The following is a 14,687-nucleotide window of genomic DNA, read 5'->3' as shown; positions in this document are numbered from 1 at the left end:
CAAGGAAGAAATCTGGTCTTTTCTCTTAGATCATGCCAACGACCTATGGGCCTCAGCCCCTCCGTAAACTCAATACGGAAACGAGGCATGGGTTCGGCGATCAATATTCTTCGGAACAGTACCTCGAGAACCTAGAAAATGACTTTATGTTTTATTTTGATGATAAAAGGCACAGGACCAACGGCAACCCTACTTCACCTGAAGTTAAGGCCAAAGATGAAAGCCACTACTATCAGCCCATCCCAGATTGGAAGATAGTAAAAGAACGACAAAAAACCGTTTCCGCAGCGTTACTGCTGTGTCTGAATCTTGGAGTTGATCCTCCTGATGTTGCCAAAACACATCCATGCGCGAGATTGGAGTCCTGGGTTGATCCACTCAATTTCCAAGACTCAAAAAAGGCCATTGAGCAAATTGGGAAGAACCTGCAGTCACAGTACGAAACTCTATCTTTAAGGACCCGGTATAAGCAATCTTTAGATCCCTGCGTCGAAGATGTGAAAAGGTTTTGTAACTCCTTGCGGCGGGCCTCCAAGGATGAGAGAATCCTTTTTCATTACAACGGCCACGGCGTCCCTCAACCTACGGCTTCTGGAGAGATGTGGGTCTTTAATCGCGGATACACACAATACATTCCGGTGTCACTGTACGACCTCCAGACCTGGCTTGGCGCCCCCTGCATATATGTCTATGACTGCAACAGTGCTGGCAATATAGTCGCCAACTTTCAAACATTTGTACAAAAGAGAATTAAAGACGATCAGGATGGAAATCATGACCCTGCGGCACCTTCGCCCACTCAGGCCTACACTGAGTGTATTCAGTTGGCGTCCTGTAGAGCGAATGAATTGCTACCAATGAAGCCAGAGCTTCCAGCAGATCTCTTTACATGCTGCTTAACCTGCCCAATCAAAATCAGTGTTGAGATCTTTCTCATGCAATCTCCATTGAGAGAGTCCAAGTATTCGGTTCTGTTTCAAGACTACGATTCACGAACTCATAGATCAGGAGAGCAATCGTCTTCCGCAAAGCCTAATGTTACAATTCCTGGCAAGCTATCCGATAGGAGAACTCCACTGGGTGAGTTAAATTGGATCTTCACTGCAATAACGGATACCATAGCCTGGACCTCCCTACCGCGCCCGCTATTCAAAAAGCTTTTCAGACATGATCTCATGGTCGCTGCTCTCTTTAGGAATTTTCTCCTTGCAAAGCGCATTATGCCTTGGTTCAATTGCCACCCGGTTTCTGATCCAGAGCTTCCTGATTCGATAGCAGATCACCCAATGTGGAAGTCTTGGGACTTAGCTATTGACGAGGTCTTAACAAAACTTGTTGACGACCTTCAAAATGTGCCATTGGCCTCTGCAGACCTAGAACTGCAGCCATCTCTGCAAGAGCAGCAGGTATCGGATACATCGATCGATGACCCACTGCACTCTAAAGCGGCTGCAGGCACTTTAAGCACGATGTCATTAGCGAATCACCAAGCAGGAAGCCTGTCACAGGTGTCGCAACATCTCTCTCAACAGCAGCTATTACAACATCAGCACCAACAACAGCAACTGCAGCAGCAACAACAGCAGCAACAGTTTACAGGATTTTTTGAGCAGAACTTGACTGCTTTTGAACTCTGGCTTAAGTATGGGTCAAACACCCGCCACCCACCAGAGCAACTGCCAATCGTTTTACAGGTTCTGTTATCTCAGGTTCATCGTGTTCGGGCGCTGGTCTTGCTTTCCCGGTTTTTGGATTTAGGACCCTGGGCCGTCTATCTTTCATTATCAATTGGGATATTTCCATATGTCTTGAAGCTTTTACAAAGCCCTGCTCCGGAACTCAGGCCAATTCTGGTTTTCATATGGGCCAGAATTATGTCCATAGACTATAAAAACACCCAGGCCGAGTTGATTAAAGAAAAGGGATATCTTTACTTTGTCAAAATATTAGTGCCCGAGTTGGGTATGCATCCGCAGCCGGGAAGTGCCCCTCAACTTCAAAGGACTATTAGTGGTGGCGGTTTGACTATGAATGCTAGCACAAGCATCGGAACACAGCGTTATCAGTTTTACCAAAATTTCCAAAATGCCAATAATCCTGGAGTAGCCATGGCAAACAACACGACTGATGAACAGAAGGCCATGGCTATGTTTGTGCTCTCATCCTTCCTACGCGACTTTTCCCTGGGGCAAAAATATTGCTCCTCATTAGAACTTCTCGGCAAGATATGTTATTATGTTGAAACGTCCGATGTTCCGCTACTACGGCAGTGGTGCATCGTGCTCATGGGCCAATTATATTTAAAGAACCCTTTCAACAAATATTTGTGCATGACTTGCGGGTTTTTAGACAAAATCTACACCTCTATGAAGGATCCCATTCCTGAGATTCGTTGTGCCGCGTTGTTAGCTTTCAGCATGTTCATTTCAGAGAAGAATGATGCCGAGATGGCTCTTCAGATGCAACAAGAAATGCAACAGCAGGCACAACAGCTTCAAGTTCAGCTTCAAACGTTACAAGGTGGTCAAATGCAGCGGCAGCAAGCTCAAGCTGAGCGCCAGCTGCAACAACTTCAAGCTTCGCTGTCTCAGATGAGAACTATGGATTCAAGGAAACTGAAACAAGACGAGATCAAAATGACTATTGAGGCCTTAGGCTTGGTAAATGACGGGTCACCGTTGGTGAGGAAAGAGCTAATCATCTCCTTGTCTCGTATTGTGCACCGGTACATCAACTTCTTTTTTGTTATAGCTTTCAATGAGTTATGTGATGAGATTTCTCAGCTGGAGTCCACAGGTGACAGTGCAGCATTAGAAAGCAAGCAGTCGATAGCTCATGGGTCCATTTTCAACACAGTTTGGAAGTCCCTTCTCATTCTCGCAGAGGACCCCTACCTCGAAAACAAAACTTTGGCGCAACAGGTAGTGGATTATGTTTTCACCAAGCTCAATGTCCACTCTCAGCTCAATGAAGTGGTATTGTTAATGGAACTATATTTGGTGAAGCACACCTCCTGCAATGCCACTGGTCACGGAGCAACAACAGTATCTATACTTCCCACAGCAAAAAGGCCCCTCAGTTTGTCTGCGAACAAAAGGGAGGCTACTAGCAACTCAGAAACTCCAAAATCAGGTATTTTCAAAAGAAGCATTTCTTTGAATGGACTTCTGAAAGCTCTCGGCTGGGAGCAGGACCAGGAGGATTCTTCGCAGGAAACTCCCTCTAACCGATCATTCGGAAGACTTCAGGGCAATAATCTTTTGACTGTACCGTATGGAGTATCTCCTTCGGCGACTACCCCAAGGTACAAAAAACCTAAAGGCCCTATTGATATGCCTCTGAAAAGCAGCTTTTTGGACTACTCACGGGAGTACTTTCAAGAACCTCAGATGAAAAAACAAGAAGCCGACGAACCTGGTAGTGTTGAGTATACCTCGAGACTCTGGCGCAGAAACAGAAATGAGTCCATAATCCAGAGGACCCAGGCTCAGAAGAGACTGGCACTCTATGGGGACTGGTCTAACAAGATCGGAACATTAGATAACAAAACACAGCCAAAGCTGCTAAAATTCAGCCAATTCGAGAACTACATTGCATGCTCCGACGACAGAGACAATATTTCGATTTTTGATTGGGTTGATAAAAGCAAGCTTTCTACGTTCTCAAATGGCAATCCCTTTGGTACCAAAATTACAGACATGAGTTACCTAAATGAAGATGATGTGCCCCTGCTTCTCGCAGGCTCTTCTGACGGTATAGTCAAAATTTACAAGAACTTTCAAGACCTTGAGGAGCTAGAACTTGTTTCCTCGTGGAGGGGCCTTACTGACTTACTGTTGACACCGAGGTCAACTGGGTTGCTAACAGAGTGGCAGCAGAGCAGGGGATCGCTCTTGGTGACTGGAGATGCTAAAATAATCAGAGTATGGGATGCCTTGACCGAGACCATTGAAGTTGATATACCTGCGAAATCTTCATCGCTCATCACTTCTATTACGTCGGACCAACTTTCAGGGCACATGTTCGTAACAGGTTTCTCCGATGGATCTCTTCGAGCATATGATCGTCGCGTCGACCCCAGAGATTCCATGGTGAGACTATGGAGATCTGGGGACGGAAAATCCAATTTTGGGATAAACAACATCCACTTACAGAGGGGCGGGTACCGTGAACTGGTTAGCGGAACCGAAAATGGTCTTGTAGAACTCTGGGATCTCCGGTACCAAAACTCAATAGGGAAGTTTAAAGATGAAGGTGACAAGAGCTCGTCCATGACTACCATGACTTCGATGAAGGTGCACGAGCATGCGCCTGTGATCGCCACTGGTACTAAATCGTTAAAGATCTGGACTACTTCAGGTGATCTGCTGTCGTCCTTTAAGAACAATACGCCAGCACACGCAGGCGGTGTTGCTGGCACACTCGCCACGGGAATAAGCGCATCAAGAATTTCAAGTTCGTTTATTTCCACGATGGCTTTCCATCCTCATGAGATGATCCTGGCCGCTGCAAACTCTCACAACTCGAGCATCAATATCTACGAATGTTATGAAGGAAAGACAGACTACCTGTACTACTAATCAGCTTAGACGAGCAGCTTGAGTGAGGTTAGGCATGTTCGGCGGCGCCCATGTTTTCTTAATTCAAGTTCAGTTGGGACGTTAATCTAGACTATAACATATAGCAGGTATTTATAGATTTGGTCTTGGGGACGGTCATTTGAGAGTGATGAAACCTTATGAAAGTTAAAAACAAAATAGACAGTCCTTTTGAAAAGAAAGGGAGCACGGGCTAACACGATCACCGACTTAATACCGAGATGTTGAAGTCATAAGACATATTTTCGCCATTTCCAAATATCTTTCTGTGAAATGACTGGAAACCTTCCACTAAATTCAAGGCAGTTCCAAAACCGCAGACTTGTATGGTAAAATCATCCAATTAAACAAGAAGCCGTTCTAATAGTGTAGTGGCTATCACGTTGCCTTCACACGGCAAAGGTCCTGAGTTCGAACCTCAGTTAGAACATTCTTTTTGCAACTTTAGTACCCCAAAACCATACGCTCAGAATATGGTCGAAGCCAGGTCGCCCAACCGCATTCAAAGCTAAAAATACAGAGCAAGCATCCACCGCAACCAACTCATTTGACGTTAATCAATAATCATATGGATATCGTTCGAAACGATACGATATGCAGCTGGCATCGCCCAAACCCTTAGCATGTGAGCAATCTGGTACAGCTTCATCATCAAGTAAGTTGCGAAACGAGAATCCTAATCATCTGTTGCACTATCATTTACACTATCACCATCTGATACAGGCAGATGGGTGTTCATGCACTATGGGATATCGTTGGGCCAACAGCAAAGCCTGTGCGGTTGGAATCACTAAGCAACAAGCGTCTGGCAGTCGATGCATCTATCTGGATTTACCAGTTCTTGAAGGCTGTCAGAGACAAAGAAGGAAACGCTATGCGGTACTCTCATGTGGTTGGTTTTTTCAGGCGTATTTGCAAGCTGTTATACTTCGGTATCAAACCAGTTTTCGTGTTCGACGGCGGTGCTCCAGCACTGAAGAGGCGGACGATTCAGCAGCGCAAAGAAAGAAGGCAGGGGCGTCGAGACAATGCCGTCAGCACAGCGAAGAAGCTTCTCGCTTTACAGATGCAAAACGGTGACCGCACTAAAAACAAAGAAAACGCTTCGAGAAGTACGTCGCAGACCCACGTTCACAGGCAAGATGACGAGTACGACCTGCCAAAGATTCCTGGCTTCAAGTACGAAGAGGGCGATGCCAGGATAAACGCAGATGACTTCAAAACGATAATGGAGAATATTGACGAACTGGACGGCGTTGACCTCGACGCTGTGAACCCTGCATCAAGGGAGTTTGAAGAGCTCCCAAAGTCAACTCAGTACATGATATTGTCAGCGCTCAGGCTTAAGTCTAGACTTAGAATGGGATATTCAAAAGAACAACTAGAGGAGATCTTTCCCGACAGCATGGAATTTTCAAAATTTCAAATTGATATGGTTAAGAGAAGGAACTTCTTCACGCAAAAACTCATGAGCGCGACCAACACGCACGACGGTGGCGCCTCAAAATCGGATACGGAGCCTTACAAAAGAGTAGCTGGGCAGCGGGGCAAAGAATACCAGCTCATAAGGACTGAGAATGGCTGGGCCTTGAGCCTGACGGGAAACGACGGCTCAGAAATCAGCAAGGCAATTGTCGTTGATGAACCGCAGAGAAAAATGGAAGGGGAATCCAGAACGCGTTCTGAGCCTCAGGGTGAAGATGATGAGGATGAGGACATTGACTGGGAGGACGTGGATGTTGAGAAGAAAAAGAGCGAAAAAGAATTAGATTACTCCATTAAGGCCTCGATGCTTTCTGTTAAGGCTAACACAGTCCGTTCTGGGGGTGGTCAGTCTTTTTTAGATAGACGAACTACAGAAACTCGTGATAAAGGCCCTCAGAGCAAGTTTGTGTATGTGTCGAATGAGCCAGAACTAATAGATGACGAAGATGAAGACGAAGACGATTTTTCCGAGCTTACAAAAGAGATTCAATTAATGGAAGACGTCAAGAATGGGAGAGGAAAGAGAATTGAGGAAATTCAGACGGACAACTCTATCCCCCAGAGACAGGAACAACAGAAAGCAGAAAGCAAGAAACCTAGCAGCTCTGCCCCTTTCTCATATGAAAACGAACCTGCTAGTGTTAAAGACCGGATAGAGGTGGCTGATAATAGTGACGAAGTTGGTGAACAGGAGATGATTACGGAAGATGAGGTACGAGAGAAAAGTCAGCAGAACAGCAGATTTGGCGAATTTATTGCCCCATCTTATCCACAAAACAAAGCTTCGCATGACGGCCATCCAAAGGTGAGCTCAAGTCAGGCTGAAAATAAAAAGTCCTCGAATTCTGAGCAAAACTTGCAGTTTGTTTTGGACAAGATCAATAACTTGGAACAAATGCAAGACCAACGGGTGGAAATCGCTCCAGCCAATGAAAACCCTGAAGGCCACAATTCCGACGTCATCCACGCACATTCACGGGCGCCCGAACATGATGAAAGGCCTGTCCAGGAGACGCCTGCGTGGTTCAGGTCCGCGCCAGATTTTAATCCTCACTTGGGGACTTCATTCTTGACTAGCACAACTGAGAAGGAACCCGAGCAGACAGACGACGAGCAGTTGGGCCTGTTGACTGGCTCGAAAGCAGCTGAACTGCTATATGAAAGAGATGTTCTGAATAAAGAGAACGAAGCTAATGGGGACCAGAGCAGTGCAGAAGAAGATGTTATAGAAATAGCGCCCCCAGAAAGCTTGTCTGCAGACAAGCCATCTGAAGGAGGAGAAGAAGAAGAAATTGATAGTGCCGGGACACAAGGTAAAGCTCATGTGCCCGTAGTAGATTACGATTTCTCAGAGGATGAGGAAGATGCTTTAGTCCATCAGTTGAGGGAAGAGGAGCAGGACTACAATGCGTTTAAAACATCACTGAACCCGTCGAGCGTGAACGCAACTTTTGTGGACGAAGAGCTTCATGATCAACATTTGAGGGACAAAAGGGACTCTGACGAAGTTACTGCGGCAATGGTGGCAGAGGTTCAAGACCTCTTGACGCGATTCGGTATTCCATTTATGACAGCCCCCATGGAAGCAGAAGCGCAATGTGCAGAACTGCTGATGCTAGGATTAGTCGACGGTATCATAACTGATGATAGCGATATCTTTCTGTTTGGGGGTGATAAAGTCTACAAAAACATGTTCCAGGAAAAAAACTATGTGGAATACTACTACAGCGACTTAATGAAAAAAGAGCTTGGGTTGGATCGTGAGAAATTTATAGAACTCGCTCAGTTACTGGGCAGTGATTACACTACTGGGGTCAAGAGCGTTGGGCCTGTGTCTGCAATGGAGATTCTAGCTGAATTTGGCAACCTTCACAATTTCAGAAACTGGTATAGTGACGGACAATTCAACAAAAAAAAGCAGGAAGAAGAGCCTACTTTTGAGAAAAGACTCAGGAAAAAACTTGTAACAAGCGAGGTAATCCTCGATACTGAGTTTCCCAGCGATCTCGTCAAGGAGGCTTATCTACGACCTGAAGTTGATCATGACGCCACTAGGTTTACTTGGGGTGTCCCTGACTTGGATAGGCTACGGAGTTTCTTCCAATCTACTATTGGATGGCCGCAAGAGAAGACTGATGAAGTTATGATCCCCCTGATCCGTGAGGTTAACAACCGGAAAAAAACTGGTATCCAAAATACTTTAACCAACTTTTTTCCTTCGGAATACATCAAAGCCAGTAAGGACATTAAACTTGGAAAACGTATTAAAAATGCAAGTGGAAAGCTTAAGATGAAGAAGCAGCGGACTGAATAGGGTTGAGCGGATTTCCACAAGACCTTCTGTTTTTACGTCTTTTTTTAGCATGAGGCAGACCGCTGACATTTTGCGTCAGCCTGACATTAGTGTCCTCACAAAACAAAACTATTTGAACATAAGACGTTGCTAGCCACAGATTTATCAAGCCTCCTTCCTAAAGAGCAAGAAATCGGTGCTGGGCTGTTTCAAAGTTGGAAACATGAAAGCACAAAAAAGTCATCAACAAAGCTCGAGGGTTTTGGCCGCTAACGGAAGCATCGCAAATATTGAGCGCACTGGCCATTTTCCAAGCGCAAAGCCTGTGTGCGAGAGGTCACCGAAGAGGAGAGAAAGCTTCAAAGTTACGAAAAGCAAGAGGCTTGAACCGGGGGAACTATACAGTCCACATGCAGACGCATCTGACAAGACTACAGGCTTCATGTCGAGCCCCGTTGGTAACATTCCCGACAGCAGCGCTGTAAGGCGTGTTGGCTACGCGAACCGTGCGTACGCGCCGGGCGACAGCCCTTTCGCGCAGTACGCACTGATGAATTATTGTAACAGCAATAGTCACCTCAACACTTCAATCTATGCCAATCCCAATATTTCATCTCTTACAGGCGTCGACCATGTCGAGCAAGATGTCAACAACATATTTGATGACTTTGAGCACTTCAGCTTCCAAACCTTTCCCTCTTATTTTAACCCACGCGAAGCTTCTAACATGCCACATCAAGAAAAAGTAAATAAATGGATCGAAAGCGTCCCCACGTTTAATGTGTCGGGGGAGCTCTGGGAAAGTGAGTGTTACAGCGTAAACACCGATCTTGACTGGGAGGAAAAGGAGTTTGATCGTGGTCTTGTTTGCCACGAGTCTTTGCCCTTCTCCCTCGCTACTGCTGATGAGATTTTGCATCTACAGGCCAAAAGGCTGGATACACTTGTCAGAAGGAACTACGAACTCACGCCTGAGGTTCCATTAACTCCTAGGGCCTTTTAGGCAAGTAAATTGCAGACCATTCTCCATATCAACGCATCGTATATTCTGTTCTTTAAGTAACGTTCGAAGTTTGTCACTAAATTTTAAACCGACGCTATTTTTTGGATTTTTCTGGTTTGGATAGTTATTCTACTCAAATTGATAGAGTCAACGTTCAGATAAAGGTCATATCTTCAAAAATCAAAAGCGACGCACCCTACTCTCGAAAGGCCAGAAAGAAGTCTCTCCAGCGTGCTATTGAGAAGCTATGTCCAATGAGAAAAAAGAAGGAATTGGTTTGAAGGAGCGGCTGCTGAGTGCCGTTGCAGGCTCATTACTCACCTCATTGATCTTGACTCCGATGGACGTGGTGAGGATACGATTGCAACAGCAGAAAATGCTGCCAAGTTGCGACTGCGACGCAAACGGCAAGCTCTCTCTCAAGACTACAGCGCCTAAAGGCGTTTTCTGGCAGGACGCATGTTTCGCCGACGTTCATTGCCAAACAAGTTCAGTAAACTATAACAGCACCTGGGATGCTTTCACAAAAATTGCAAGGATTGAAGGGGCAAGAAGTCTTTGGCGAGGTCTTTCCATCACCCTGGTAATGGCTGTACCCGCTAACATGGTTTACTTCATTGGTTACGAGTCTCTCCGAGACAATTCTTTCCTGCAAAATAAATACTCGAGACTGAACCCTCTACTGTGCGGGGCTATAGCCCGTGTCCTCGCTGCTACTACAGTTGCACCGCTAGAACTGTTTCGCACAAGGTTGCAAAGCATTCCCCGTTCTAGCCCCAACAGCACGGCCGCAATGATGGTCAAAGACCTGATTAAAGAGTCACGGTACGAGATATCGAGAGTTGGGTACAAAGCCCTATTCAGAGGCCTCGAGATAACGCTCTGGCGTGATGTTCCGTTCAGTTCTATTTATTGGGGCTGCTACGAGTTTTACAAAAGCAATATTTCTATCAAGTCGGAAAGGAGCATTGTCAACAGTTCCAACACTAATTGGAACCATTTTGTGAACAGCTTTGTGGGCGGAAGCTTTGGTGGAGCAGTAGCAGCCATTCTAACACACCCGTTTGACGTCGGGAAGACCAGGATGCAAATATCTTTTCTGAACAACACGCCAGGTAAAAGTCCTTCCAAAAATATGTTTAAGTATCTCAACCAGATACGCAAAAGCGAGGGCTTGGGGGCGCTTTACACTGGTCTGGTACCGAGGGTCATCAAAATTGCGCCAAGCTGCGCCATCATGATATCAACATATGAGGTTTGCAAGCGCCTCTTTAGCACATAAGCAACATCAAACAGAATGCGTCACCTGTAAATAAAAATAAGGATTTACATCTTTGAACTTAGCCTGAGGCCATCATGTCCTTGGAGACTCTGCCCACTTATTTCGGTCCAGATCCTGCTCTGGCTCGTATGCGAACCTCGATACATTCTCGCCGTGCGGAGGGAATTTGATCAATGTTCCATCCTCAGAGTTTGTTGCTGCATTTGGTGAAAGGTTTTTAAGTCGGATGTTGTTGTTGTCAAAATTGAGCTTCAGGTTCGGAGCTCGAATCGTTTCATTTGTTTCTGGGTAGGGCAGCCGAGTTTTAAGACTTGGGCCTTTTCCTGCAAGGCCTTCGCATCTCAGGGTGCGGTGCGAATCAAACGAAAATCCATTCGCATTAGTTTTTGAGTAACCCTCTGTCAGTTCTGAGGATCTGGTAGAGGTTTGCTTAAGGTCCTTTTTCTGTGCGCTCTCACTAGGGAAAACTGATAAAGACTCATCTAGGCCCGTCTTGAATTCGAGTTTTAGGTCTGGTTGGCTGTCAAAGCGTGGTTGGTTTTCTTTGCAATTGGCGGGTGACTTCTCTGGAGCTTTCATGTGTCCCCGTCTCTCCACACATCTCATGAGCGAGTCCTGGCCATTGTACATCCCGCTCATGATTTCGACAAGCCGGTTGGGGTCATCCCTCTCTTGAGCATTCAGCTTGGACCAATGCTTATCGGCTCTTTTCCTTCTCAAATCCTCGATATGCTGCTCAATGTTGTCTGCTCGAACAGTTCTGAGGTACTCGACAGAGTTTTGGAAAAACGTCTTGCTAGTGTCTTTGATGTCGGAAGCAGCTTCGAAATATTCGACACTGGCGTTGACAAAAAGCTCTCTCGCGGTAGTGCTTAGAGATTGCTGATAGTGGCCTGTGATTACCGATAGCGAATTTTGTTTAGTGATGACTTTTTCTTTCAAGAAATGGGCTTCTTCACTGTGGTTACCTTTCTTGGCCCTCATTTGTCCATATTTCTTTATGGTATGCTGCAGTTCCTTGCGCTCTTGTAGCATTTCTTCCTCTCTCATTTTGGTAAACTCTAAGGCCTTTGACACCTCTTTTAGCTTGTCGGAAAGCCGCTGCTCAAAAACGAGGTCTTCGTGGAACATTTGCTGCAGGTCCGAAATTAAGGACATATTTTCTTCAGCTTCAATGGTTTCTTGCCACCACTCATTGAGCTCTTTCAGAAGCTTTTGATAGCCTTTAGAAACTTCGTTTTTCTTTGACGAAATCTGAAGCAGTCGTTTTTGGATAGTACCCAGCGTTGTAGCGCTTCTCAATGGTGACTTCGCCGTGACTTTTTCCCACGACGTACTGTTTTTACTCAAGATTGCGTCGCGTTCGAGCCCAATGAAGTCGCTTATGCCTCCAGATGCGAAAGGAGAGCCGCTAAGGGGAACGCCCGATGCCAAATCTTTCCTCTTTGGCGAAGCTGTGGATCTCACGTAATTGTCATTTTGATTATCTGTGAGAAACGTGTTTGCACTTTCCGGGGCTTGGTCAAACTGTTGTGGTTCCGCGACTTGGCTCTTTTCCATTGAATCTTCGACTATTAACTGAATTGGCTTTCGCTTGATGGCGTTCCACAATTGGCTTTGTCTTTCAGCGGCAGAGTCTTGATCCGCCAAGTACTCTTGCGAATCGTAACCGCGGAACATGCTAAGTTTAGATTTAACGCGATCAAAGAAACTATGTGAATCTGCGAGGAAGCCTCTTCCGCGGGAGTAAGCGCGCTCGTTGTTGGGCATTTCATAATTAGAATGCATCACAGAAGAGTCCTCCAGGTATGGAGGCTTTGAATATATCTGCTCTTGTTCTCTATAATAGTCACTCATGCACACGACGTCTACAAGCTCAGCGCTGGTCTCCAAGTATATACTGGTTTGGTAGTTCTTCTTATGCGACTCGAACACCACTTTTTGTGAAACTGACGTTGACACTGACGCCAATTTCGAAGATCAGCTTGTCCTGTTCTGCACATTACATACGGTTGCCATTGAAGATTCTAAAGCAGCAGGGAAAGTGGCCGCCGCGCCAAATGAAAATCAAGAGAACTACTACTCTGTGTCTAAAGCTCTTCCTTATAATTTGTTGTGTATTCGCTAGATAAAATTGTTATTTGAAAGGCTATTGAGCTGCCGTGAATATGCGGCAGTCAAAAAGCACAGGTTTTTTACTAGTAAATTGGAATTCTGCACTCAAGCCTGGTAAGTGGAGGCGGAAATGTTACCACCTCTACCAGTCCAGTTAACGTGGATGTCCTGGCCCTCTGGGAGGTCCTCGCTGGCGCACTCTGGCAAAACTCTGAAGGTGTGAGCACCGAAGTAGTCACGTTGAGCTTGCAACAAGTTAGCTGGAAGTCTCTCGGATCTGTAACCGTCGTAGAAGGACAAAGCGGTAGAGAAAGCAGGAGTTGGGATACCCTGGGTGGAAGCCAAGGCAATGGTCTTTCTCCAGCCGGATTGAGCCTTGGTAATGGCGTCAGTGAAGAACTTGTTGAACAACAAGTTCTCCAACTCTGGGTTCTCTCTGTAGGCCTTGGTGATCTCAGCCAAGAAGACGGATCTGATGATGCAACCACCTCTCCACATCAAAGCGATGGCAGGGTTGTTCAGCTTCCAGTTGTAGGTCTTACCGGCCTCACGGATCAACATGAAACCCTGTGCGTAAGAGATAATCTTGGAGGCGTACAAAGCCTGCTCCAAGTCGTCAACGAACTGCTGCTTGTCCTTGATGGCGTCCTTGGAGACCTCTGGGCCTGGCAGGATAGAGGCGGCTCTGATTCTCTCGCTTTTTAGAGAAGAGAGGCAACGAGCGAAGACGGCCTCGCCGATCAAAGTGACTGGCATACCTAGGTCCAGAGCGTTGATGGCGGTCCACTTACCGGTACCCTTTTGGCCGGCAGAGTCCATGATCTTCTCGACCAGTGGGGTGCCGTCCTTGTCGTCGTATCTGAGGATGTCACGGGTGATCTCGACCAAGAAAGAGTCCAAGACACCGGTGTTCCACTTGGCGAACACGTCACCGATCTCCTTGTCGGAGAAACCACCAACACGCTTCATGATGTCGTAAGCTTCGGTGATCAACTGCATGTCACCGTATTCGATACCGTTGTGAACCATCTTAACGTAGTGACCAGCACCTGCAGGGCCGACCCAGTCGCAACAAGGCTCGCCGTCGGACTTGGCAGAGATGGCCTGGAAGATCTCCTTGATGTGTGGCCACGCCTCCTCGGCACCGCCGGGCATCAGGGAAGGACCGTAACGGGCACCTTCCTCACCACCGGACACACCGGAACCGACAAAGTAGATGCCTTTGCCCTTTAGCTCCTCGTAACGACGGTTAGTGTCTGGGTAGTGCGAGTTACCACCGTCGATGATGATGTCACCTTTCTCAAGGTAGGGTAGCAGCTGCTCGATGAAAGCGTCGACCGCGGCACCGGCCTTGACCAGCAGCACGATACGGCGAGGTCTCTTCAGGTTGTCGACCAGCTCTTGGATAGAGTGCGCACCGATGATTGACTTGCCCTTGGCCTCGTTCTCCATGAAGTGGTCCACCTTGGACACCGTTCTGTTGAATGCGACAACCGTGTAACCGTGGTCAGCCGCGTTCAAAATAAGGTTCTGGCCCATGACGGCCAGACCGATCAGTCCCATGTCACCTTTAGGTTGAGCCATTGTGATGTGTGTCTATAAACAAGGATAAGTGTCCAATTGAGTGTGTATAGTTCCACAGATCAACTGTATCACAAGAATCCCTGCCTATGAAAACCTGGGTGGCAAATACCTCCTTGACCTCTCCTTTTTATATACTTTGCATAATTTTTTTCAGCGCGCCCGCCAACGTGTTGCTGGGCGACAAGATCACGTGTATTTATAAATTACGCACTTTTTTTGCGGTTGTGGTTCGCGTGTGTAGTGATGATTGTTCTGGATGCGATCTCGCTTTGTAAGCGGTCTCGCGGCGCAGTGGAATATTGTGGTACAGCACCACTAGACTAAGGC

At 46.6% G+C, this 14,687-nt stretch overlaps 6 protein-coding genes and 1 non-coding gene across 7 annotated transcripts; 5 read left to right on the top strand and 2 right to left on the bottom strand.

Moving 5' to 3' along the window:
- Positions 1 to 32: 32 nt before the first annotated feature.
- Positions 33 to 4,580, top strand: KOG1 (ubiquitin-binding TORC1 subunit KOG1; the record flags this gene model as incomplete). Its single annotated transcript, XM_002552123.1, has 1 exon — positions 33 to 4,580. One exon carries the CDS (start codon positions 33 to 35, stop codon positions 4,578 to 4,580), a length of 4,548 nt encoding a protein of 1,515 aa, XP_002552169.1.
- Positions 4,581 to 4,955: 375 nt separating this feature from the next.
- Positions 4,956 to 5,028, top strand: KLTH0B08778r. Its single transcript has one exon. It is a non-coding gene; the product is annotated as a tRNA-Val (tRNA).
- A 297-nt stretch (positions 5,029 to 5,325) lies between these two features.
- RAD2 (ssDNA endodeoxyribonuclease RAD2) lies at positions 5,326 to 8,397 on the top strand (the record flags this gene model as incomplete). The annotated part of the gene is made up of 1 exon (XM_002552122.1): positions 5,326 to 8,397. The coding sequence occupies one exon, from the start codon at positions 5,326 to 5,328 to the stop codon at positions 8,395 to 8,397; it is 3,072 nt and encodes a 1,023-aa protein (XP_002552168.1).
- Positions 8,398 to 8,599: 202 nt separating this feature from the next.
- Positions 8,600 to 9,379, top strand: PFS1 (Pfs1p; the record flags this gene model as incomplete). The annotated part of the gene is made up of 1 exon (XM_002552121.1): positions 8,600 to 9,379. The coding sequence occupies one exon, from the start codon at positions 8,600 to 8,602 to the stop codon at positions 9,377 to 9,379; it is 780 nt and encodes a 259-aa protein (XP_002552167.1).
- Positions 9,380 to 9,626: 247 nt separating this feature from the next.
- Positions 9,627 to 10,661, top strand: MTM1 (Mtm1p; the record flags this gene model as incomplete). Its single annotated transcript, XM_002552120.1, has 1 exon — positions 9,627 to 10,661. The coding sequence occupies one exon, from the start codon at positions 9,627 to 9,629 to the stop codon at positions 10,659 to 10,661; it is 1,035 nt and encodes a 344-aa protein (XP_002552166.1).
- A 72-nt stretch (positions 10,662 to 10,733) lies between these two features.
- SSP1 (Ssp1p) lies at positions 10,734 to 12,518 on the bottom strand (the record flags this gene model as incomplete). Its single annotated transcript, XM_002552119.1, has 1 exon — positions 10,734 to 12,518. One exon carries the CDS (start codon positions 12,516 to 12,518, stop codon positions 10,734 to 10,736), a length of 1,785 nt encoding a protein of 594 aa, XP_002552165.1.
- Positions 12,519 to 12,881: 363 nt separating this feature from the next.
- Positions 12,882 to 14,360, bottom strand: GND1 (phosphogluconate dehydrogenase (decarboxylating) GND1; the record flags this gene model as incomplete). The annotated part of the gene is made up of 1 exon (XM_002552118.1): positions 12,882 to 14,360. The coding sequence occupies one exon, from the start codon at positions 14,358 to 14,360 to the stop codon at positions 12,882 to 12,884; it is 1,479 nt and encodes a 492-aa protein (XP_002552164.1).
- Between the last annotated feature and the right edge of the window lie 327 nt (positions 14,361 to 14,687).

Source organism: Lachancea thermotolerans, assembly GCF_000142805.1.
Source record: "Lachancea thermotolerans CBS 6340 chromosome B complete sequence".
Classification (NCBI taxonomy): domain Eukaryota; kingdom Fungi; phylum Ascomycota; class Saccharomycetes; order Saccharomycetales; family Saccharomycetaceae; genus Lachancea; species Lachancea thermotolerans.
The sequence above is the reverse complement of the archived record's forward strand: the minus strand, read 5'-3'. Positions and strand labels throughout refer to the sequence as shown.